We start from the raw sequence: 25,842 nt of genomic DNA, 5'->3' as shown, positions 1-25,842 counted from the left end.
GGTGGGGTGCTGTCACGGCCGGCGCGGCCGCAGTCCCTCTCCAAGAGCCGGGCAGGGCGGCGGCGAGCGTCACCCCCGAGACAGCCGCGGGGCGGTGGCGGGGAGGCGACCTGCGGAGAGGCGCCGAGACCGCCGGTGAGGGCCGGGGGTGCCGGCCGGGAGGGGCCACTCGCCGGGGGCGGTGCGCCAGGTGGCGACGCGCAGGTGGCTCCGGCCGCCGCCCCCGGCCCCGCTCGCCTCGCCCCCCCTCCCCGGAGCGCAGCTACTGAGTCTCCCACCGCCCCCGGCCAATGCTGCCCCCGCCCCGGGGCCGCTGGGGCCGCCCCGGCCACGCTCCGGCGGCCCGACGGCGAGCGGTGCCCGGCCTGTCGGAGGAGGGATGCGGGCCCGACGGCGGCTGTCAGATCGCGGGGAACAGGCAGCAGCAACGGCTGGGCACCGCTCGTCGGACGAGCTGGGGCTGAGGGAGCAGGTGGGGCGGCCATGTGCATCCCCGTCCCTCCGCGGGAGCGCGGCGGCACTCGGCGGAGTGGGCACACCGCGCCTCCATGTCTGCACCCGCACCGGCAGCCGCGGCAGAAGCGGCGTCAACAAAACGCACCTCCGAAACGGCTTATCGGTCCCCACCACCCAGAACAGGCTGGACGGCGCAGGGCTGCTGCCGCGACGGGCGGGAGAGTCGTTACAAACCCCACAGCCTATACCCGACGCCGGGGAGGCTGTTGCTGTCGGAGGGACTGATTCACCCATCCAGCGCGAACCACGATAACGCGAAAACGAACAAAACGGAATCTCTCCTGCAGCCCGCAGCTGTCGGCGCCGCAGCACCTTGCAGCTGCGGGCACTGAAAGCCGGGGCGGGGAGAGAGACGAGGTGGGAAACCTCCTGGGGCGGGGAGGGGGGGAAAGCTACAGGGAGCCGGGGGGCCGAGGGGGACAGAGGCCGGGTTAACCAGAGCTGCCCCGACCCCGCTCCTCGGGGGAAGGTGTGAGAGGTTCACTCGAACCCGTCCAGCGCCGGGCCGCCTCTGTCGTTCCACTTCACGCTTTGCAAAAAGCCAGTTTAAACCACGTTTGTTTGGTTCTTTTGGGGGACTTCGGAAAGGTCCTTTCCCCACCCCCCCCGACAGTGAACCTCAGGTTTGCGAACGGGAAAGGTGGGAAGAGGCCCTGCCCCGGCAGGAGCGCGGGTGCTGCCCCGCAGGTGGCGACCCGGCCGCGCCGCGAAGCAGCGGTCCCGCCGCGCCCGCCGAGGGCAGGGCCGCTCCGCGCCGCCGGGGAGGCACCGCCCCCGGGCACGGCGCCGGGCGGGCGGGCGGGTGGGAGCGTTCCTGACCAGGCCCACCTGCGCCTCGGTTCATCCTTGAGCGGGGGCTGGCAGCAAGCGGGGGGCGACAAATCAAAGCGGCCCGATAACAAGCAACGGCAGCCGCAGCCGTTGAGGGGCTCCGGCGCTGCTTCTGCCGCGTGTTTTCGTCCCGGCGCGGCGCTTTTCCCTCCAAAAGCCACGCTGCGGCGGCGCCGACGGCCTCCCCCGCCCCGCTGCCCGAGGCCGGAGCCTGCCAGGCTGGGGCCGGGCCCGGGCCCGTGGGAAGGTGGGTCCCGCAGCCCACCTGGCCGCGGAGCGCCGCTCCGCCGCGGGCACCTGCCCCCGCTCTCCCCCTCCCCGCCGGCCCTTGGCCGCTTCTGGCGCCCGGCGGCACGCGGGGCCCGCACCCGCCAAGGCCCGCCGCTGTGGGGGCGCGAGGCCGGTGCCTCCGCGGGCTGCCGCGGCTGAGGCAGGGCCGGAGCGGCGCGGGGGCCGGCGGAGAGGAGAGGTGCGGAGAGGTGCGGAGACGAGGGGTGAGGCGAGAAGTGAGGTGAGGGGGCGCTGCCACCCCGGCCCGCCCGCCGGCAGCTGCCCACGCGAGGCGAGAAAAGCAAGAGCGCTTACCCATCTGGAGGGGTGAAGGAAGCTGGGCTGCAGACGGGGTTTGCGCCGCAGCCTGCTAGTTTGGGTGACTTTAAATTTAGCCTCCCTTTAAGGAGTAATGGTGCTTGAGTTGGCTTTTTTTTTTCTTTTCTGTCTCTGTCAACTCCTTCAGAGCTCGGCCCCCTAAACCACAAATTCCACTTCCTGAGCGTTAGGAGCTTCTGCAACCAACAAAAAAAAAAAGCTTTTTTTTTCTTTTTTTTTAAAAAAAGGCCAAAGCTTCACAAATCAGCACTGTTCCCCCTCCCCTCTCTCTCATTTTTCCTTAAATTAAAATGTCTTACCGTATTCCACCTCACCCCCCGCTAAAGTGACATCAAAGTGTCATTCTGGAATCGGGCGCTTCATTTCTCTCGGGGTTCTGCTCTAGAAATTACACACATCTATCTGAACTATTCTTGGATCCCCTTCAACTTCCGCAACGAGAACAAGTCACAGATTCAAAACACAGATTGACTCAAGGCGGGCAGAGGCAGAGGGCAGGGGACGGAGCGCCCGCCCTGCCGAGCCGGCCCCGCGCAGCATCCCTGCCCCCGGCCCGGGAACAGGGGGACGCGCCTCCCGCCGCCATCGAGCCGTGCGTGCCGTTATAATCGGGGCTGAGGCAGGGCCCTGGGCGACGGAGACCTCCCCTAGACTAGAAATAACTTGTTGTGGAAAACTCTTGGGATAAATACGCCCAACGGCGCTGAAAATACCTTAAGACCCAAGCCTAGAGGTTTGCTCATTTCCCTTCGGATTTAGGTAATGCTTAAATATGGAAGGGGTGGGCGAGATCCCCCACCACCCCCCCTCCCCGGCTCACGGTGGCTACTGTAGCTTGAGAGCGATTCAAACACGAAGGCAAAAGAGAAGCGGAGCCAGGCGAGAGGGAAGCGACTACCTTCCTCGCCCGCGTGCCGGTGCTCAGGTTGCTAATTCGTGGAGCGTCCATGGGGCAGGCACCGGCGGCGAGCACGGTAGCGGGGTCCGCGGCAGGCGGGGGTCCGCACCGCCCGCACCTGCGGGGACCCCCGCGCTGCGCAGCCAGGAAGCCTTCTCCCTGCTGCAAAGAGAAAAAGGCTCTCCTTACTTTACACGCACACCCCGATCCCAAAACACAGTTTTCCAGGTCTAGCCTCGGATTCCTGATGCAGCCAGGAAATCCGGCTCAGGTCTTCGGTATCTTTCTGAGGTGGTTCTGGGCTTCGCTCTCGGACATCTCAGGCCACCAGCAACTTCGTTTCGATGACTTGTAGGGCCGCCCGAAGTACGGGTCTGCAGTGAGCAAATCGAGGTTTAACACCATTTACCGCACAGAAAGGACCGAGACTGAAGTCGGACAAGGCAGGAGCAAACTTCAGCCTCCCTCACGCCCAGGAGCATGCTACCTTTGCCAACAGGTGCTTTTTGTTCACCACCATCCCCAAGCATTCACAGAAAAATTAGTCACTTTGTGCCTGTGAACCCGTGTGGAACACAGGATTAACCTGACTTCCCAAAATCGAACTAAGCAAGCAAACACCACCACAAGGAAAACTGACCAACCTTTTGCGTGATGCTTTAGCAGTGACACAAAAGGAAGTTGAACAACGCGACTGACACATCACCCTCAACACCTTCGTTGTTGCCGGAAAGTTCCTGCTGCTGGGCGCAGTATTTTTACTTACGGCATCTGTGTACCGCGGTCTCCTTGCTGCGCCTTTGGTCGGTTACTCTGAAACTCATTGACGCCGTTAGCTTTAAAAAGAAATGCTGGAATCAGTAGAAACAACCAGATTAGAACAATTCGGTGTAATTTCATGTATGCGTTTTCGTTGACTCACTGCCACTTTTTGCAAAACAGTCTTTCTCGTTTGCCTCTGAAATGGGGTAATAAATTAACAGGCTCTCGATTGTTTGCCAAACAGCGCTTCGACTGTGGATAATGAAAGCAACAGAAAACATTGCTGTGACTTACTATTAGCGTTCATAAACAATTCTGACCTGGTTACAATAAAATACATACTCGTCTTTATACATCTATGTTCAAAATTGATGCAGGCGCTTTGGCGCGTTGTCAAGCCCGATGATTTCCGCGCGGAAGATGCTCGCTGCCCGCCGAGGCGCTGGGTGCGCTGCCGGGAGCCCGAGGGCCCGCGCCCCGCGGCTCCGCTCGGGGCTCTGCGGCGGGACGCACCGCGCCAAACCCCCTTACGCTCAGCCCACCTGCAGACGGCACTTTCTCACCTACTGCTTCATAGACCATTTAAAAGCCTTCAGCAAAAATAAGGAAATCAAACGAGTGAATTAAGTGAATGCTTAATTCAGCGTATAATCGCTCATGTAAGGGTGGATGCTGCACGGGCACCAGGAACTTTCTTTCCGTCATCTTTCTCAAACGACTAGAGGAGAAGGGGTACGAAAACCGCTTTGTTTCGTGATTTGCAAAACCAATCCGTGCCTGAACTGCACCCCGCCTTCCCCGGTTTTCGTCAGGACGGGCGATTTGCTTTGCGCCGCCGGTGAGGATGGGGCGGGCGGAACGCGGGCGCTGCCCGCTGAGCCGCGCCGAGGACGGCCCGAGGCTCCCACAGGAGCCTTGTGCCGGCTTAGCTCTGTCCCCGACGGTGCGCGGCCAGCAGCCGCCCGCCGGGACGCGGCAAGCTCCGAGCATCGGCACCGGCTGGCGTTACCGGCGGCCGGGCGCGCCCCGCCGCACCGCTGCACCTCCGCCGGGCGCGGGGCCGCCTCCTGCGCGCGCGGGGCGCTGCTGCGCCACGTGCCCGCGGGCGGCGGCGCGAGGCCAGGCGAGGCGGGAAGCGGCCCCTCCTGCCTCACCGCCGCTGAGGGGAGCCGCCCGGGGAGCCCGTGCCGCGCACCTCGCCCGGCAGCGGGGGCGGGCCGGGGCCGCCCCGCTGCCCGCGGACCGGAGCTGCTCCGCTGCCCGCCTCTGCGGCCCTTTGCCGGCTGCTCTGCGCACGCGAGTGCCTCGGCGCGGGGAGCTGGCGGGCGGTGCTGCCTCGTCTCCGGCTCCCGGGGCTTTGCCGGCCCCGGCTCATGCTGAGCTTCCCTCATCTCATGACCTTCCAGCCTTTTTTTTATCTGGAACTCCCCCCTCACACGTTTTATCTAGAAACGTCGCTGGGTTGCTGTCTCTACGGAACAAGGGACAGAGAAAAGTGCTGCAGCTGCTGCAATCCCTAGGTAGGGCCTGAAGGCAATTTCCACTCCTTAACCTCCGACAGCTATTGAGATCTCTTTCCACCCCCGAGAGGAGCTTGCTATCTGTAGTAACAGCACACTGAACAGAGGTGAAGGGCCTAAGCTCTTATTCTTGGTTTATGGTGTGACCTATGGGCCACAGTTCAGTAACATTTAAGATGGTCATATGTCACTATGTGACACTGCGAGAGCTGTGTGACAGTACCAAGTATTCTGTATCCCGGTGTGAAAAAGCCAAAAGCCAACGGTCCTGAGTTGGCAGAGGGATGTAACTCATGTGCAGTGTAGGTGATGGGCGCTGGGGATGGGTTTTAACAGAGCTGCTCTAATGCTTCCCCCAAAGGGAGTGTGATATTCAAAGTTAAACATAAAACCTTGGTAAGATACAGTTGAATGCAATGGTAAGTACATGATCATTACCCCATAGTGACAAAAGAGGGGAAGAAATAAATAGTAGGAGGCGTTTACGTTCTAGTCGTGCTTAAGACTGAAGAGCTACTCCGTGTAATTTACTGCACTGTTCACAGCAGCTGCCTGATGTCACCATTAGAGCTAAGAAGACATCAGATAAGGCCCCAAAGGTGACGAGATGCAGGTGAGATCTTCATGTTCAGAAGTGATGAGACACTTTCTAACAGGAGGAAGGATTGGAAGAACAGGATTTGACAGGTTAGGACGAAGGGGAGGAGGAGCGATTTCTTGTGTGTGGAAGTCAGGACTGGGAGAAGGCAGCGAAGAGGGTGATTATGTTGGGAACTCATGAGTAACATATGCACTTTAAAGTGATAAAACCCAAGATCACAGTTATCCAGAACACTTTCACTATGAGAAGCTGCACGAACTTGTAGCACTGTGCATTCTGTTGGGAAGCGTCTTTATTTTTTATTAACTTTTCTGTAAATATTTAATTATTTTTAACATATCCCGCTTATTGTTTTTTTTTTTTCCCCCAGCATCTTGTCACTACCTTCTTTATGTTTCTCCTTGTGGCATAAACGTGCTATAAATGTGTGAGACATTAATCAGTGATTTTTATAGCAATTTTTTGGATCACTGGGGAAACCAAAGTAACTTCTGCTGCTCTCAGAGCAGATTAGAAAAGTAATGATCACTCTAAGCACAAACTGGAGAGGGAAAGTGACAGTAGGCTGCAGTGTTGAAGGCTGGGATGAAAAGAGGGATTCCAGCTTTGGGAAGGAGTGGACCCTCCATTATGCATAGAAGAAAGTTGGATCAGTGGGTTTCAGAATGTAGACTATGCAAAATGGTCTCAGGAATTTTAGTTCTCATAGCGGGGTGCTAGAAATTTCAGTAGTTATGCAACAGCATACAATTCGAATAGTATGCCACATTGCTTTTGTTTTTCATGATTGTGAAATGAGGTATTAATTCCTGGAAAAGGAGAGTGTTAAGCTGTTGTATCTTGGATTTAGTGGTTGTATCTTAGTCGGTGTCCATGTATGCATAGGCATGCATATGTTTGTTAGCATGTTTCCTCCATTCTGAACCTGAAACTTCATGCTATATAGAGGTTATGTTGAAAGTCAATTTACTGTGTGCTTTTCATTCCATCATTCAGAATCTCAAGTTCTATGGGCTACTGCATAAATGTATTTCCCTGATTTTTTCTTGTCTTGAGCTAGTTTGTGTAAAAAAAAAATCAACCAAAACCCTCAGAGAATTACAAAAAATATATTGTGCAATTATACTGATAAGAGTATTTCACAGAACAAAAATGAACTTAATTAAATCCAGAAATCCATTAGTTGATACATAGCTTTCCTCTTCCCTCTCAATACACATAGAGACAGTAGCTGGTGTATAATTAAACATAACACTGTAGTTTCCACTTAGATTGTATTAATCTCTATTTTATAGGTTGATTTTTTATTTTAGTCTCCAGGACTAGCTTAATGGCTTTCCTAGGGGATTTGCATTATCCTCTACCTTGCCCCCAAATGAGTTACATTATTTGGAGCCTCTACAGGTAAGGCAATTGGCAGCACATCCAGTCTAAAATGTGGATATTTTTACACTAACGTATCTTTAGGTCATTCTAGCTTAAAATGTAAATATTGTATGAGCATCAAGTTTCACTAAGTCACTAGCATAGTCTCTGATACAGAACAGTGATTATATTAAAAACCGCGTGAGAAACAGGCAATTCGTTCTGTGTTGCAGTTCCACAAAAGGGCTGAGTACCAATTAAGTTCAATAGCACAAGATTTACAAAGTGGTTTTGTTAAATTTATGCAAACACCTATGTGGATACGTATTTTAATCACTTTCATAGCAATTTATTTTAGTTAAAATAATATAGGAAATTGCACATACAGTTGAAAATTGAGTTTAGTGGAAAATACTACTTTGTGAATGTGTGCGTAGAGGAGGCCTGTATTTTGTCGAAAAATGTGACCAACATGAACAAATAGTTGCTGAGCCGTGAATGTAATATATGCTTCTTGACTTCACAGATACACTTTCTCCCAACTAGTCATGTTCCCAATTTTTCACAAATGTTGCAAACTTCTATGTGAAATTAAATGACTGAAGTAAAAAGAGGTCTAAGCATAAATGCTACTAGGACCTAAAATATTCACCCCCTTAGCCTGGAGAAATAAGAAAATGTAAATATTGAGGCTTTTCTAGCTAGTGAAGGCATTTGATTATCAGATTGGGAAAGCAGAACCATTTTCACTACCAAACATAAAATGTAATTTACATGGAAACTCTGTACATAGCAGGGCACACCCCCTTCCCTCTTTCACCTGTCTTCTCAGCTGCAGCACTTGCATATTCAAGAATCTTAAGTTTTCATGTTTATGTGCTTTTTTTACCTTATACTTTTAGCATTCACATTGAGCTCTTACAGCCTGCATGTAAGAGCAAATCTAAGAGAATGGCAATGTTTGTTAGAAGGTAATGCAAGCAACATCATGGTGTGTAGCATAATTAGTATGCTTTATTTATTGACACATTAGTAAATATATTATCTATGCTGTTGATGATTTGACATTATTCTGGTGCATATTCAAATTATAATGCACATAGGCAAAGAGATTAGCGTCATTTTTTGGCAGAGTAGTTGCAAAAAAAGCAGGATGATTCTGAACAGCCTCTCTTGGGTTGCCTTCCTAGGATATTCTGTGCATAACTGTCTTCTGAAACTGAAGCATGTCCAGTGATTCCCCCTCATCACTAGAGGAGATGCAGTTAGTTGGATAAGGACTTTTGCTTTTCCTTGATATTTTTATTTATGCTGTTATTCAGTATCATTATTTATTCTATTAGTATACTTTAAAACCACAAAAGTTCAGGAAATAACCCTTGCCAACTAATCTCATTTGCTATCACTTTAAAAGTAAGGTAGTTATTGCAAAATCATAACACTTCACTGTTCAAACAGACAGGATTTTTATGGCTCTCCAACTGAATTTTGCTCCTGCCACTTGTTACAGAACATTAGCTTTAAGAGAGACTTGCAGCTGGTATTGATGACAGGCAACAAGACATTTCTCACCTATCCTCTTGGGCAACAATTTTCCCGGTGCAAACATAAGTTACCAGATGCTCATTGGCAGGAAAAAAGGCAACCGTTACTTGTTAGGGAACAAAAGCGCTCCTGATTTGGTTTTGCATCCATGAAATTTCCAGCAGGGATCAGAATCAAAGTCGGCTAACCTGCCTCAGAGATGACAATTTCCACAGGCTATACTGGGAACTACGTATTCACTAGTATGATGTGGGGAAATTTTGCAGAAATACTGAAACAAGTTCAGTAGGAGCTGAAGAAATCAGTAACCTGGAATTTGTGACCTTTACAATTTAAATTAGATTGCACCTGAGCAGATAACACTGTTGAGAGCCCCAGAATGTGCTTCTTCCATGCAGCCTTCCCTATCATTCTTTGAACATGTTATCTCCTCAGTTGTGCTGTTTGTTTCTGAGGACACATTCAAAATAAAAGCAAAGGAAATGCCTAACAGGACTAGCAGATGCACTCAGCAGTATGCTTCCACACTTCTGCATTTTTAAGTAACTACACTGCTGCTCATGAGTAGCAAGATGGTTAACATGTGCTGAGTATCAATACCAACTTGTGCACAGCTTTTTTTTTTTTTTTATTAATAGAACAGTTGCAAACATTGCTAGAAAAGAGGTCTTAAGGATTGTTTAATTGCATAAGATGCCAATAATAGCTGCCATAAGAATATTCTTGACTAGAATGTGTCTGAGAGGGCAAGTGAGTGTTCATATGACAACAGCAGAATATCTTGCTCTGTTCAAGAAGGTAGGGGTGTTTTACTGGATCTCAGTTTTCAGGAGAAATGTTGAAGCTCATCAGAAGCAGAACACTCAGCCCAGCTCTTATTGCTTCAGTGAATCACAGCTATTTGGTGACAGGACCAATAGCTTATTTCCTAGATAGCTCTGCAATATAAAATGGTAAGACGACTGAACTTACATATTTTTACTGCACTGACCATGCCTTCATTAGAACTAAGACATGAATAATTTTTCACCTTATTTGAACTACCACTCTGACCTAGAGCCAGCAAGTAACTAGGCGGTAACCAAGGGCTGTAAGCTTAGAAGTGACTGAACAGTAAATGCTGCAACCTTGTTAAATCATGAAAAATTTATTTTCATTACATATATATGAAGGTAAAAGATTTCAGTCAATAGTGTTTTGAACAAGCATTTCCAACACGAACCTGTTAGTGTAGCTAGGCTGAAACTTAATGTAAAGTTAGTGTTTTGCATTTATTTAGTAATTCATTTCTAGTGTGTATATACAGAATTCATTTTCCTGTTAGAATACCAGAGACAGTAATATTGCAACATTTACATTCCTCATATAAAATGGTGTAATGTACATTTTCAGCTTGGTGTTGACATATAAATATGTACAAAATAAACATTATTGTAATTAATATATTCAGACAAGGTATTATTTAGCAACATCAAAAGCAGATGCACAAGTGAAATTGGTGAAAAACACCTTTATGACATTAGTGACCATTAGTTGCATATATGAAGTAGTACAGATAAAGGCTCCTCTTTCAAGCCTTCTGTGTGCATCCAATAACTTTAGTAAAAACAAAAGTAATCAAGAAGCATAAGATAATTATGTATGTGTCATGATCAGATGGTTTACTACAGTCCACCTTGATCACAAATGGATAACAATGTAAAACATACACATTTGTTCAGAGCATAAAATATTGCACAAGAGCAATTTCTTTTGAGGAAAATAATTCCTGTGTTTGTGAACAGCAAAAATGGTTCTTATGCATTAAAGAAATTATATATTTGCAGTTTCTAAACCAAGGAACATTCAGTAATACTGTCAGAACTGTCATCCATCAACTTCTTCCCAGCCTGTTTTATGGCAATGGCATGTCACTAGCAAGATTTGGCAAAGAGAGAAGGCAGACAGTACATGTGTATATTTATCACAGGCCAGACCAGATCCACTAGTTACCTAAACCAACTGCTGGATAGTTTCAGTTTTCTGACAATTTCACCCTTAAAGAAGTATGAAAGTCTTCAATGCTAGTCACAGTGATAATCACACAGTAGTAGAATAAGATTCCTTTCTTCTCTGCTTGGAAACCCTTTTGTCTGAATTCCCAGTCTGAAGGGCTCTTTCCTCAGTATCACTGTCACTGCTGTCTACAACTCTGTGATCCAAAGCCATCTGACCAGTCCTCCTGTGTAGATGAAAGTTCACCCCACTCTCCTGTATGGAGTTAGTTATAAAATCTTCATCAGAAGAATGAAATGATTCATCATCTCCTGTGAAATGGTTGACAATATGAATCCCATCAAAAGTGGGTCGGTCTGAGAAGTCTCTCTGGCCTTTTAGACATCTGATCTGTTAGAAAAAGCAGAAGTTAACAGTTAATCAGAGCTGAAGAGTCCAGCAGTAAAAACCCCCACATTTCTAAGAAATGTCTCACTGAACCCTTACTGGATTAAATTAAATGCTAGATCTAGAAGTAGCACATTCAATGATCACTTTGAAACTCAGCTGGAATCAGAACACAATGTTTTCTCACTTCTGGCTGCCCAAGCAGAAACCTTGAAACAATGTCTTAAATAGTATTTGGAATTTTCCAAAATTCTCCTTCCACCCCCAGAGCGTTTCAGTTTTAAGGCTTAATAATCAAGGTACTTAGAATCACTAATGACAGATTCCTCCAGGCTATTTACTTTCATATCCCCATTCTAGAGTGGCCTATTTGTTTTGACAGCACTTTTGGCCTTCACATCTTACTTTTACAGCTCTGTTCTTTCCCTTATCACCTAACTTCTCACTTAAGAAAAGTCCTCCCTCAATCCCAAAGAGCAGGGTCCCAAGTGAATATTGCCAGTTTCACACAGCCACATAAAAAAACCCCAAAAAACAAAAAACAAAAAAACCCCAGAGAATGTGCTTAGTTCTGTCTACACTGCAAGATCAAGTGTTTTTACATTATCTAGTTCAGACCCAATGAGATTTCAGATCAAGAAGCATGAAAGAAACTTCTCTTTGTACGGCATAAATAGGTTGTAGTTTCAGTTTTAAGAAAACATCAAACAACACAAAAGTGATTGTCAGACCATGGACAGATACAATAACATTTTAATTCAAAATGCACCGTGCAGTGATAAACTATTAGGACCATGCATTCAAGCTATTAAAAAGTAAAACCTAAAGCTCTGAAGTCTGTCAAGTCCCCTGTTAATTTAGTGAAAATAACTGCAACTCATTGAAGACATTCCTGAGGTTGTTTTTTTTTAGAATTTCACTTTTGCTAGCTTTTAGTAGCAACTACCTCAGGGTCTACTTAAAACCTGAGAGTATTAACATAAAAAATCCTAAGGATACAGAAAAACATTAAAAATGCATTACAGAAACTTCCTAATGTCACTCTGGAAGCTTAAAAAGGAAGATGCACCAAGTGCTATTTTGTAAGTGACTTTTCACAGTAAGAGACCTGGAAAATAGAAAGAAGAAAAAGCCTGAAGAGCTTCTTTACACAAATCTATTTGATGTTTCAGAAATCTGAAGCAATATTCACTTTTATGATAAATAAAAAGTGCATATAGGTCCTTGCTATTGACACCAATAGAAGATTTTACCTGTCCATTTGGGGAAGAAGGAATCTCTGTACTTACCACGGGCTTGTGCAAAAGATGAGAATAAAAATAAAGGGGTTGAAAAAAGATCAGAAGAGTCATAATCATGCTAGAAGCTATCAAATTGGATGTTAACAGCATGTAAAAGTTCCAGCTTTTAATATATAGCAAAACATTCCTGGTAGGAATATGGGTACATGCTGTAGATCTAAACCTTAGCTGTAACTACACGTGCTAATGTTAGTTTTTTGCATTTTCTTCACATACACATAGGCTGCAGGTGTTTCATGAGGAACTTGCTTGTGTAAAGGCAAGCAAAACACAGTTACACACTTGCACAGCATAATTCATGATGTAAGCTAAATCAGCTTATGTCAAATATTAGATACTGGACAGTAACATGTATCTGAAATAAATAATTTTTACTAGCTTATATACCTAGATACAGAAAGCCTGATACAGAGATTCTTGTGTTATTCAGAAATATTATCCCTAAGAATATCCTGCAAAACAATCAGATTAGCTGCCAGATGAAGTTTCCAAAACAGCTATCAATTTTAGTCACTAAGAAAATAAACCATAGAAAAACAAAACAAAACCCAACAATTTCTCTCCACCCTCACCACAGAAAAAAAGCTCCGCTGTACAAGTGACTACAAATTTCACATGAGAGTTAGAAATTATATGCTTTTAGGTCTGCTCACAGTTAAGCCATTGGTTCACCTTAAATTATAAAGCTGATACTCAATGTTAGTTGTTTTGAACATTCAGAAAGCCAAGTCAATGACCCCAACTGTTTTCCTGACGACTTCAACATGATACCTTTAGAAGAATGTATTTAGGTAACATGACAAAATCATGGCTTCATGGTTTTAGGCTGTGAAGTAGCCTTTCCAAACACCAAATGAGAGTCTGTGGAAAATGCTGTTGGTGAAAAAATCATGAATAGACACAGCCTTTGCCAATTCCTAAAGTGAGTCTGGGAAAACAGTGTGTTCATTATCTTTTGTTATTGTAATGAAAGGATGCACAATCCGTGACCTTGCAGAAACACTTCTTTTCACCTGCAGCTTTACACTTGCCTGCCCTTTTTCTCAAGTACTTCTCACATCCAAGGGGAACCAGACTGCTAGGAAGAAACAAGAACATACTGTAGAGAATATATGTGACAAGTCTATTGATGGTCATATATTTCCGTAACTTCTCTGTCTGCTTGAAAGATTGCCATCTCAGCCAGAAGCACAGATAAACTGTAGCACAGAATTTCTTTGTGTTAGGGGGATCGACAGGCTGGATAGCAACACTGCTGAAAACTACATGGGGGTCCTGACACAGAGAAGGCTAAACGTGAATCAGCAGTGTCCCCAAGCAGTGATGAAGGCTAACAGCATACTAGGCTGTCTTGACAGGGGCCCAGCCAGTACATCATGGGAACCGATTCTTTGCATCTGTCCTATTCTGCACTTGCTCCCTCACTCCTTCTGCAGTACAAGATATTAATGAGTAGATTCAGTGGAGAGGCACCAAGACAGTTAAGGGGCAAAAGCTTATGCCTTAAGATAACAGAGAACTGGTTCTTTACTGAAATGCATGGTGGGAGAAGAGACGTTCGTCCTAACACAAAACACAAGGTTATGTTTGAATATGAAGGGAAAATAATTGCTACAAGGTTAGTTAAGAATTAGAACAGCTTGTTCAGAGACTGTGGACTCTCCATCCTCGGTGGGTTTCAACACCCAACTGACAAAGCCCTAAGCAACCTGCTTTGAATTCAGTGTTGATCCTGTTTTGAGCAGGCACTTGGACTAGAGGCCTCCCAGGGTCCCTTGCAACCTGAAAGGCAGATTACAATTCAGTAACGTGTGAAAAGCATGGGCAGTGGGATGCATGTTACTGTTCTTAGAGCAGCCATTTTGAGTTTGAAAAATTGAAATGCTTTGTACCTGCCAAAATTACTAAACTTGTTAAAAATGTAAATGCTGTCATTTGAATCCAAATGCCTTTACATTAAATGTCAGTACATTAATTTATCACAAAACCTAGTCTTCAACAGAATGTTACTTTTATTTTACAGTTAGAAATCTGTCACTTCAATCTTGAAAATACTTCAAACAAGTTGTTTTTCAATTGAAGGTAGAATCTGATTTGCATCTTAATTTTTTTTTTAAACATGACCATTGATGAAAGCAACTAATCTTCAAGAAATTAAAAGTATCCAACAGAACAGGTTGGGAACAGCTGTGTACTATTTTCAGTTTTGTGCAGTTTCAGAGTTGAAGATACTTTAGGGGCATCTCAATCTAATGAAGGAACCTGACTTTCTGCAGTTTCTGTTGCAGCAGAAAGGCTTTGTAAGGCTTCTCAAAACATTTGGAACAACTTGTAGACAGCATGTGCTCCAATGCAATTAGATACCAGTGGCTAACGCCAGCTTAAGGCTCTAAAATAGAGGTTTCTTAAAATGAAGAGTTTTGTACTCTCATGTAACTTTACAGTCTAGCAAGTGAGGTTCTGCACTTCCAATAGAAAAAACAGTATCTTTTTTTTCAAGATGGGAACATAAGTGTCTTACTGGTTCAGGGCAATGGTCCATCAGCCTAATATTCTGTCTCCAACAGTGGCAACAGGACTTTTATGTTTTGTTTTTAAGGGAAAGCATGTGAATATGACCCAATTTTTGCAATCCATTCCCTTCATATTCCCAAGCCCCCACTCACTTCTCCAGAAACTGTTGTAACAGATCGAGAGTGCATCTCTTCCTAGCTGTTTCAGCATCCATTCATAGACCAGTTGTTCATGACTGAATTTTTTTTTTTTGTTTGCTACCTCCACAGCTTCCTGTAGCAGTAAGTTCCAGAAATTCCTTTATTTGCTTTAAACTAATCTACTTGTTTCAGGAATTGCCCACAAATTCTAGTAATGCAGGAACAAGTGGTAAAAAGCAGTTCTGCAGTCATGATTCTGAAACTTAACGTTATAATGCCTCTCTCAGCCTTTCTCTAAAACAGATGAGTTTCAAGACTTTTTAGCCTCTCACAAACATGCAGTGCTCAAGACCGCTGATAATTTTATTTGCCCTTTAACTTCCCTACAGACCTTCTTTAAACTCTCTACACCCATCTTGAGGTGTAGAGACCAGTCCTGCACCAAGGTTTTGTAGTGGCAATATAAACCCCTTTAATTTGTTTTTAATACACTTCCTATTGATGCCCAACATTGTCTTGTCTGTTTTGGCTGCTGCTGCACACTGAGCCAATGATGTCAGAGGACTCTCAGCAACAACTCAAAAGTATCTTTCCTGATTTATAACTACCAATTCTGTGTTTGCCATCGTGTAGGTGTGGCTTAGATTTTTGCAATTCGTGAATTACCTTATTCACATTGAAGCTCATCTGTCACCTTTTTAAGAGAGACTTCTTGAGATTCTTGCTGTCAGTGTTTTATTTAAACATAAAAAAAAGAGTTTAAAGTAGGAAGTAAAGCATTATGCCAAGATCTTGTCATTCATGTAGCCAAGCATATCAAGATAACAGGAAATCCGACTGAGGACTCGGGGGGGGGGGGAGGGGGGCATGTGGACCCAAGTCCCCCCGCTCCAAGTTCTTATCATTTCACCTGCAGGGAAAAGGACAGCCATTTTTCTTGCAGCCATGTTGAGCAAACTATGGACTTACACCCCAGAGTCCGTCACTTCTGTTCTCTTCTGTACAAAGAGCCAGTATTGGTTAAAGCCTTTCAGTTTTGGGTCTGGCCCTCCCTCATGGGAAGGGAACTAGACCTCTGTCACCCCAACAAGTGACATTCAAATGAACCTTGGCCATTTCTTACTGCTTCAGTTTTACAAGAATCTCAAATCTGATCACATCTGTAAACAAAACAGGTCTGGTAAAACCACATGTTTTAATTCTCAAATCCAGGTCATATTGTCTAGATGACTGCAGCTTCAACTCAGTTTTCACTACAGCACATTCACCTGGTCTTTAGGACATTTCAAAGGGTTAATAACATTATGTGACCAAAATGTATGTCATCATTATCCTTTCAAAAGCCAGCTAAATCAAGAACAGAATCTTAATAATAATGTTTGCATTTATATACCTCCTTGTGCCTAAAAAATTCAGCATATTAAAGACAAACTATATGTCCTACTGGTCAACGTATAAAAAGACTTTAATTGTACATACTCTTAACAGGTAACAGTGTACTTTCACAAATTCAGAAGAGCTGAAAAAAGCCTAACTTTCTTACCTGATGCTGACTGCCTCATCAAGCCAGGCATGAAGGAGAGACAGTAAAGAAAAATTTAGAAGTTTTAGTACAATTCAAAAGTTCTTCCATGTTACACATAGAATACTTTGAAGGGTGCTAGTCAGTTGGCAAGCAAGTTATATTTCTAAGCCCCATTGTTTTTTTAAGTAGAGAACATAGGTCAAATTTCCAAGTGGGACTTTGTGAGAGTTCTGCTTAAGCTCTGGGAGACATTTTTAATTTGTAACATGTGAAGTTTTTTTAAAGCTAGGAATTCAGCGATGGAAAGAAGTCAAACTAAAATGTTACTTTCTGCTCCCTTTAAAGGGCTTCAGTGACTAATTCTTGAAATTTACTCAATTCTGAAGTAGTAAATAGTTTTAACAACCTTGCCAATAAATATTCAATCACTTACAGTAGGATAAAAAAGCAATACACAAGTGTGATCAAAATATAATAAAAATATGACCACTGCCTTTGGTGAGTGGTCAAAAAATTGGTTTTGTCAGAAGGTAGTATGTTAAATTTTTATTTAAAGAATAAAGATACTGAATTCACAGTGTGTTTACTTATAGCAAGAGGAATCTAAAAATCAGAGTTCCCTCTATTTGTCTTCACCTTAGTAACAGTAGGAAGTCTTAGTAAGATTTCCTGCTTAAAAACCAAACATGATTCAAAAGAGAACTAGAATGTTACTGAAAGTATGTTCTAACCATGTTTAGCTGAAGAGAAACAAGTCATAAGCGTTTTCAAATACCTTTCCTATAATTCAAAAAAAATTGTCAACTTGGCAACATAAGAGAGATTTAGAAGTCAAAGTCTAATTACAAGCCAATTAAAAATATCAGTTATGATCTATTAAGTTATAATCACATTTAACATGAATAAAAGCAATTTAATTGGAGTTCTTAAAAATTCCTGAGACTAATGGTCCACAGCATCTAATGGGACCCTTATCATACTTAACAGTTGACTCTTACTTATTGCTGACTCTCTCCCATTGTGATGAGATCACTCCAGTTTAAGGCATACACTAGTACACTATCACTTCTTTAAAAAAAGCTCCCAGTAACTTCTTTTGGAAAAATGCTTATCTCAGAAAATGAAGTAGTCACAGCATCTCAGACTGAATTAATGGAAAATACGTTGTAATTTGGGAGACGAGTATCAGTCCAGACAAATACTATGTCCAGTAGCTACTACAATGCAGAAGCATTTCTGCACATGCACACAAAAAGAATGAATAACGTTAAGGTTGCAGGCCTTTTCGTGCTACTTTTTCACTTCCATGAACACAAGCAACTCCTTCGATATCTTAAGCTTTCTGAAGCCCATTTTTAAATATACGGTTGAACTTCCACAGTGAGCCACATTCATACTGAAACTATCGCAACATGAACACTGCACAAATGGAGACATCATGAGCTAAATGAATAGTTGCAGAAACTAATACTAGCAATCCATCATCTAAAACAATTCTCAGCAAGTTTAATGGCTGTACAGCTACAATGCAAATGGAGTTTCTGAAGTTCCCCAACAGAATCAGCTTCCTTATATGAAAGGGACTGCTAGGCATGCATTGTGACAGAACTGTATCAGAGCATTTTAATGAAAGCCATTGTTTATTGATCTTTGAAAAGTCTGAGATTTAAGAAAAGCTTATGTATGGTTTAATATATCCTGTAATAAAGAAAAAAGTTTAATGCAAAAACAAACCAACTTTAAAGACATTCTTCATTTTCCTCAAGCATGGGACAGTTTTTACCCAAATATGTGGATCATATGCAAAAGACAGAGGATAGTCTTTTGAGAGCTTCCTGACAACTTGTATAGCTCTCAAGATTATATGTAAAATAAGATTATGTGTAAAAATAAGTCAACAACACATACTGCAGAAGATACAACATTCTTTGTTTTGAAACAGTGACACATTCTCTAACAAATTTTAAAATAAATTTGAAAAAGATATGTTAAATTAGAAATGTGCTATCATTGTAACTGTATTAGGACAAAGCTCAAAGTTGTGGCTTTTATTTCAGTGTCAGTGAATTTCCTGTTCCACTTCAGTTAATTTTTTTTTTTTCTAAAGCCACAGCTATAAATGCAGCCATAATTAGGATTATTAACTTGTAAATAACAGCCACAAGCAATGCAGACAAGGGTCATTCTTGGAAATTACTGATGATTCAAGAAGCCCAAACCAACCAGACCAAACAGATACCGAATCCAGGAACTCCTGTTTACTCTGCTTGCTCCCATTACCTGATCACCTGTTGTCCCTCCTGAGGAAGAGGCCCTAATACCATGGACTCACAGTTAGAAAGATAACAGCTGAGAGGGACTGTACAGGCTTCTCATCCCTGAAATCCATATGAAAAGCTGCAGAGATGGCCACTCCCATATCTGTTACTGAAGTCATTTTGGTTTCTCCAATGCCATATCTACCTCTAGAGATTTAAAAACTGAATTAGAATACATTTTATAGACCTCAAAAGATATGTAAGGAGTATGTGGAAAAAAAAAAAAGGGTAGGGGGGTGGCCAGAAAAATCACAATGAACTGTTTTTTCCTTTCACTGTGAGGCAGACATGGAAGAGACCTGCAACAATCAGAGATATCCTTAGTAGAGAAATTCAGGAAATAAGTTACATCTTCATTTACTGCTTTCACACAGTTGTCTTTTTTTTTTTTTTTTTACAATAGACAATTATATTCTCAAATAGGAAGCGTTACTATGCTGTTCTCTTTACTGGTTCTTTTGTGTCAAAATTCAAAAAAATCCCAGCCAATTAGCTAGATTTTGTTGAAATCAAGTTGTTCAACACATTCTAATGGGTTGTTGAAGAGTCATGGACATAAGGAGGAAAGTGAATACATTTAAAATGCATTTTAAAACTCTGGAAAACTATTTCAGGGAAGTTTTACTACAACACTAACATGGACAAAAATATTTTTTCCCCTTTTAGTTCACCTAAACTACAAATATTAAAGTTAGCCTAAATTGCTTGGGGTGGGGGTTTGACATAAATTTGGGGTTTAGCAGACTGGAATCACCATTACATAGCTTTATGATTTGTCTTTGCTTTTGCCTTCTCCCCATACCTAAAAGAGATGTTTGTAAGGCAGTACTCAAGATTCTAATCAGTTAAGCAAAATCAAGCAAACTGAAATTGCTGTTTAAAAAAATTCCAGTGCATTAGGTACCGTGACTTAAGAAAGCAGGAAATGTCTTGATCATGCTTACAAATAACATGCAGTGAGAGCATTTCAAGATCTGTTTGCAAAATTGCTTCTTTTGCTTAATAGTTAATAAATCATAATTGAACATTTAATTTATAATGGAGACTTTTTTTTTTTAAGACTTAGTTTTGTCTTTGATATCCTTTAAATGTGGAAATTTCCTTGTCTAAAAATTTTCATGCAGCAGAAGTTTCAGTCAGATAAACACAATGCTGATTTTTAGGGAGTCTAGCAATGACCTTTTAAATGAAGTTAGCCAGTCCTTGTAGGATGAGCCAAGCTGCACTCCGCTATACTCAAGACTGTCTGGGATCCTCCTGAGCACATTTGGCCATTTATTTGGGACTGAGTTTAGCATGACTAGAACAGGAAAAATGCACAATCAACAACGAACCCCTATAAGAGTTAATGATTCTAGAATAGTACAAGTTTAGTGTTTTCCATAAAATAGTATTTCTAAAGTATATAAAACTATAAAATAGTTTCCTAAAGAAAATTAACTCTGCTTTGTATGGATGAGTTCAGAGCTGTATTTGCTTCCTCATAGCATTACCTCATCTGCCCACCCAAACAATTTTATAATGCTCATACCAAGATAAAAATCAGTTGACAAAAATTCTTGGAGGACTTGGTAGAGTATTTGGCTCATTTTGAAGTGTAATAAAATGAATTTTGGAGAAAAGTTCATTTGATTTGTTAGGCGTTTTAGGACAAGCAAAAAGAAGCAGATAGAGAAAATTAATTTTATATTACTTTCAGATGGGTTCAAAGGCAGCCGATTTGCAGCATAACTCAATGGTAGGAAGACAGCATCTGTCCCTACCCAGTTGTCTCCAGGGTCTCGTGTCTGAACTTCTTGATCCACACTATCTCAAAACAGTACAACTGTTTCTGGAGTTCATAAATTGAATTCAATCTAATATAGTTGCAGTATGATCTATCCACTTGTTACAGCAATCCCAGCAAAACACCTTGAAACTGGCACCAACAGAAGCTGATCAGATGTCAGAGCAAGTATTAAACTCCAGGCTTGATAAGCCTGTTGTGGGCCCAAATCAGAACAGCAGTGAATGACAATATTATATACCCAAACAGACCTAGGCTGCTTTTTTCGGTTGTACCAATATGGCTGCTATTCTTAAAAGATAAAAACCCAAAGAGTCTCTGGACTGAGATTTTTTTTTTTTTTGGTGTCGTCTATAGTGGGATTAAAAGCAAGTCATGAGATACTAAAACATTAGATGAATCTGCCCCACTCATCATTAACTCTTTGGAATCTAAGCTCATGTATGTGATTAACTACTAAATTCTCCTGTTTAAGGAAAGAACTACCTTTGTTTTTGAAACTCGTACTTTCAAAAGGATGACCCGGAGTAACACACTTGTATACAACCTAAAATATTTCTCTCAAATCAACTTTGCTGACCATATCACTAGACAGAGTTCAAACCCATTGCAGTGTGTCGTAAGTGAAAAGCAAAAGAGCAGCAAGAAATTTCCAAGACTGAGTCACTTCAGGCTTCTGGGTTTTTTAACAGCACTTAAATATTTGGCCTCTGTTTTAAACTGCCAGCTTCTGTAAGTTATATCCAGTCTCACAGTAATATAAAATGCTTTACTAAATCCCTATAGATGTCAGGAAGTTTAAATAAAATCTATGAAATAGTTTTAATTCATTAAAAGAAAGCTCATCTCCAGTTGTCCTGGTATTTATTTCATATTGCTCTGAATGTACTCTTACATTCCCTGACTTAAGCTTTTATAAAAAGTGGTTTTTCATCATTATCAGTTAAAGCACACTTGAGCCAAAAGGAAATATGATGTTAAATGTATGTTGTATATCAGTTTTACAATAGACGAGTCTGCTGTATTGTAAACGTGACAAAGATTAAAACTAGAAACAAGCGTTCAGACCAGAAGGTTTCCAGTGAATCAGAACAGGAAACCAATAAAGCGATCAATGGGAGGTCATGACTTTTTGATCACTGCACTATATGGTTAAAGAATCTGGTTTTGATCTAGTGCCATGTAATCAAATTAAACTTTGAAGTTCTTTATCAAATATGCAATTGAAATAGCAACAGCACTAAGGAAGTACCCAACTTTTAAACTATTTTCAAAAGAATTCAGTCTTTGGTAACTGTAAGTCAGATTTTATCTATTGAGGGAATTTTACTCAGATCTGACAAGTTTGTTGTAGTGAGCCTGTATGCAATTCCAAAAAAAGTTCTAAGCTGACTTAGCCCTGGGAAGTTTCTATAAATAGCTAGTTGGTAGGTGGAAAGAAAGTTCCCAGAAACTCTTCCTACAAGAAGTTCTAATGAAAGTGTTTATTTGGACTTAAGACATGGCAACAAAAATATTTTAAAACAGCAGCATAGTCACACTGAATGTACTGCAATTATTATATCCAAGGAACTACCTAAATCTCAATGCTCCTTCTTCCTAGAGCATGCATCTATAAATACAAAAAAGTTACTGAAACCTCAAGCATTAACTAGAATGTACTGGCTGATACAGAGACTGAAAATGTACCCATTATAGGCAACAGTTACAGGAAATGATCATTTCACACTTTTACTCTGTCATTTTAAAGCAAGAGTTAAACACAGCATTTTTAAATGGACTAAGTAACATTTATTTTTGCCTCTGATTGCAGAAACTACTTCTCACTACCCTTTGAGGACAGACTACATCACTGTCCTGGTTACACCGATTTAGAGGTTTCCTTCATTCTCATGAGAGATGGAAGATACTTTGTTGATGGTGGTGTTACTGGGGGGAAGGGAGAGGAATTGACCTTACCTGATGCAAAGATGAAGATGGAGTTTGTGGCCAAAGATTTGTGGAACAGAGTACCACCATTATGGAATTAATGCTACCTTTTTGGGCAAAGGTAACATGTCTGTGTTAATTACACCAATTCAAAATTAATTGAATTTAACAACTGATGTTCATAAAATATACAGAGATTCCATTGTGCAATAACATTTCTGCCTGTTGATTGCTTAGCTAAGCCACACAGTTTCTAAAGTTCATTGTTTTATTAAGGGCAGTGTAACTAAATTGGAGAAAGTTATTGGAGAATTAAGACTCCCAATCTGTTCAGTCTCACACTTCTGTAACAATCTTGGTATTACCAAGCCAGTATAGCATCTCTGACTCTCAAAAGACAAGCTGAATTAAAGGAATAAAGCAATTTACTTTTCTAAAGCATACAGTATATATTTAACTATCCTGTGTAGACAAAGCTGCTACATTAGATTGGGTGTTTGCAAACCACATGACCTCACAAACGCTATCTTATCACATCACAGGTTCCTCAAACTGACCACAACCACTTAAATCAGACTCTGCCAGCACAGAAGCTCTGTAACTTTGACACGTACTAGTAAAGCAACTACATTTTTAGCTGTCCAGCAGCCTTGCAAGAACTTTACTTGTGGGGAGGGAAAAATCTGATGGTCTCTTGTCCAACTGTGCTTGCAAGATATGGTAAAAGAAAAGCACATGATTTATTGTGCTATAAACTTCCACCACAAGTTGAAATGCTTACTTCGTAAATCTGAGGGCTAACATATTTCCTTTCGGGGACAACATCTCTTATCAAGAAAGAAAACATTTATAGAGCCACATATTTTGAAAGCATTTGTCTAGTAAAACAAACTATTAGGAGGTGTTTGTGTGATTCTAGTTAGTATTGAGAAACAAGGGCTTTGCAAGAGTTAATACAGTACTTTTAAACATTACAGTTTTAATGAGAACTATGAAGTGAGAACAATGTAAAAACTGACTGAAATAAATCCCACAAAGATTAGCTGGTTTTATGAAAGTAAGTAAAATGACAATTGCCAAGAAACATATACACATCTGCCTGTACTACACTGGAAGCATGTAGTACACTCCTTCCAGAAGAAAGGGGGGAAAAATAAGTTGGCAAGAGACTGAGTGGAAGAGCATTACATCTAATTATAAATTTTACAGGAAGAGTACTAGGCCTTTTTGGACTTGCTGTTCTCTCCTTAGTTCCGATGAAAAATGTTACCTGTTTCTGTTTCCAAGATATATAAATGCTGATAAATCTAATCTTCCCTCATTCTCATTTGGCCACGTGATCTGATCCACAGCTAGCCATCACCCTATAAATGTCTTCAGAGGCAAAGTTCAAAAAAATTCTAGTAGGTTGAACTTTAACTAGAATTCACTTTCCCCAGTTAATCCTCCTATCTCCATCACGCAAACCTATGTACAACTCATTCATAGCTTTAAAGTTACTAGAAGATGTGCCCACACTGCAGTCATGACTGCAACACAGAATAGGCACATCCAAACCAAGTAGCTGGACACCAGCAGTCCAAGTACAGCAGGATGAAGCTCAGAGTTATTTACCCTACTTCTGAATGTAGCCTAGTGGTGCTTCAGATAAGAGAACATTTGATTTGGTAAGCGTTGAATTTAACTCAAAGGAAGCCTAGTACCAAAATTAACAGAGGAAAGGAATAATGCCCAGGAGCTAGGAATGCTTCTAGAAGCAGCCAACCCATCTTGTGCTACTCCAGTGGGCCACAAGCAGCAGCATGATTCTGTGCTCATCTATGACTGATGCAGGAGTCATCATTTAGCTGCTTGTAAAGATACTCTCTCATCTCCTCAGGGGACAACCTGGACTAAACCATGCTGGGGACCAGAACCATTCACTGTACCATACTGATTTAAGATTATTAGCTAATAATAAAAAAACAAGGGGGAAATAATTTGGCAGTTTCTAAACACAGCTTACCTACCATACAAGTTTATGGTATTTAAGACCAAAGGAACTGTTAATGTGGTTTAAACTTTGCTCCTGCGTACTAGAGTGCATTTAATTTTATTTAGGTGTTGTATTATGTGGCCTATATAGGTGTTTTTTTAATCCTTCACACTGATGGCTGTTTACTTTCCCTTCTTCATTTTAGTTTCAGCAGTGAAAGCCTAGAAAGCTCACCTAAGTTGCAAAATATATCCTTAATTCAACCATATTACCAATTACTCCTTTGGTCATAACTTATAAATTATTTATCCTCAAAGTAATTACTTAAAGTGTCTTGAATTTTATTTACACAAGCAAAATCTTTTAAAAGCACAGTATTTAATCTCCAACTTTTATATCTCTTTTCATTAAGCCAATCTTAAAATGTTAGCTCACCAGGAGCAAGATCAGACCACAAGATAACACCTATATCAGAACCTTACTGACTGCATTAGGTTCTTAAAACATAATATCAGATCCATTCCTAGATAAACTATATACATGTTGGGAATGGAAGAGTAGTAAGCTAGTGGTCACTACTTGTTTGAATAGCCATCAAGTTTTCAGATACTGAAAATGGGAAACACTTCAAAAAAATTCCCTCCTTTTCTGCATTGTTAATATGCAAGAATTTAATCATCAGAATTTCACTTGAAGTTACTATCATAGCCTTTTAAAAGCCTCAAAAAATTCTTTCAGCAGAATGATAATGCTCCAGTCATCTGTCATCTTGTTCTTTTCCATCAGCCATGCTGAAATACTGTTAACATGGGCAGTTTGCAGAGGGTTTTCTGTTGGGCCACACTAATATAAGGATTTTGTTCTTCATTCAAATACCAAAAACACATGCATAACATTTGCACATTAGACAACAATCTCATCCTTGTTTCTTCTCAAAGTATTTCAGGTAATTATTTAAGAGTGTATCTCATTACAGAGGAACAACTAGGAGAAAACTAGCTCCGTATTCTGTTTCTGACGTTGGTCAATAGCAGATGCCTGGGCAAGAATGTAACAATAGGCAAATATGTAGTGGTGCTTTCCCAGAATGTTCTTCCCAGCCTCCAGCAAGTAGCACATTTTTCAATTATACATGTGACATCTGTACATCTCCAGGGATTATTCCCCCACCCCTCCATGAATTTAGGCAGTTATTTTTTTCCAATCTGTATTAACATGGATTTTATTATGTGGAATGATTTTGGATCTAAAGGAATGTAATCTTTTAAATTTGCAAAAATCATATTCTCTAGTGTTTTTTCAATAACTCCAGTTTCATTTGAAGA

General features: G+C 42.1%; 1 protein-coding gene across 8 annotated transcripts in view; it reads right to left on the bottom strand.

Moving 5' to 3' along the window:
• Positions 1 to 9,773: 9,773 nt before the first annotated feature.
• The window catches only part of EVI5 (ecotropic viral integration site 5), an 80,794-nt gene continuing 64,725 nt past the window's right edge, over positions 9,774 to 25,842 (bottom strand). For 5 of the 8 annotated variants that reach the window (XM_068406980.1, XM_068406981.1, XM_068406983.1 and 2 more), the window contains one exon: positions 9,774 to 11,032. In XM_068406980.1, the coding sequence (XP_068263081.1) occupies positions 10,727 to 11,032 (306 nt within the window). In that variant the 3' untranslated portion in view covers positions 9,774 to 10,726. Of the gene's footprint in view, positions 11,033 to 13,320; positions 13,409 to 25,842 lie in introns of all 8 variants that reach the window. The other 3 variants (XM_068406978.1, XM_068406979.1, XR_011048695.1) reach the window with 3 other exon arrangements.

This window comes from Nyctibius grandis, chromosome 8 (assembly GCF_013368605.1).
Source record: "Nyctibius grandis isolate bNycGra1 chromosome 8, bNycGra1.pri, whole genome shotgun sequence".
NCBI lineage: Eukaryota > Metazoa > Chordata > Aves > Nyctibiiformes > Nyctibiidae > Nyctibius > Nyctibius grandis.
The sequence above is the reverse complement of the archived record's forward strand: the minus strand, read 5'-3'. Positions and strand labels throughout refer to the sequence as shown.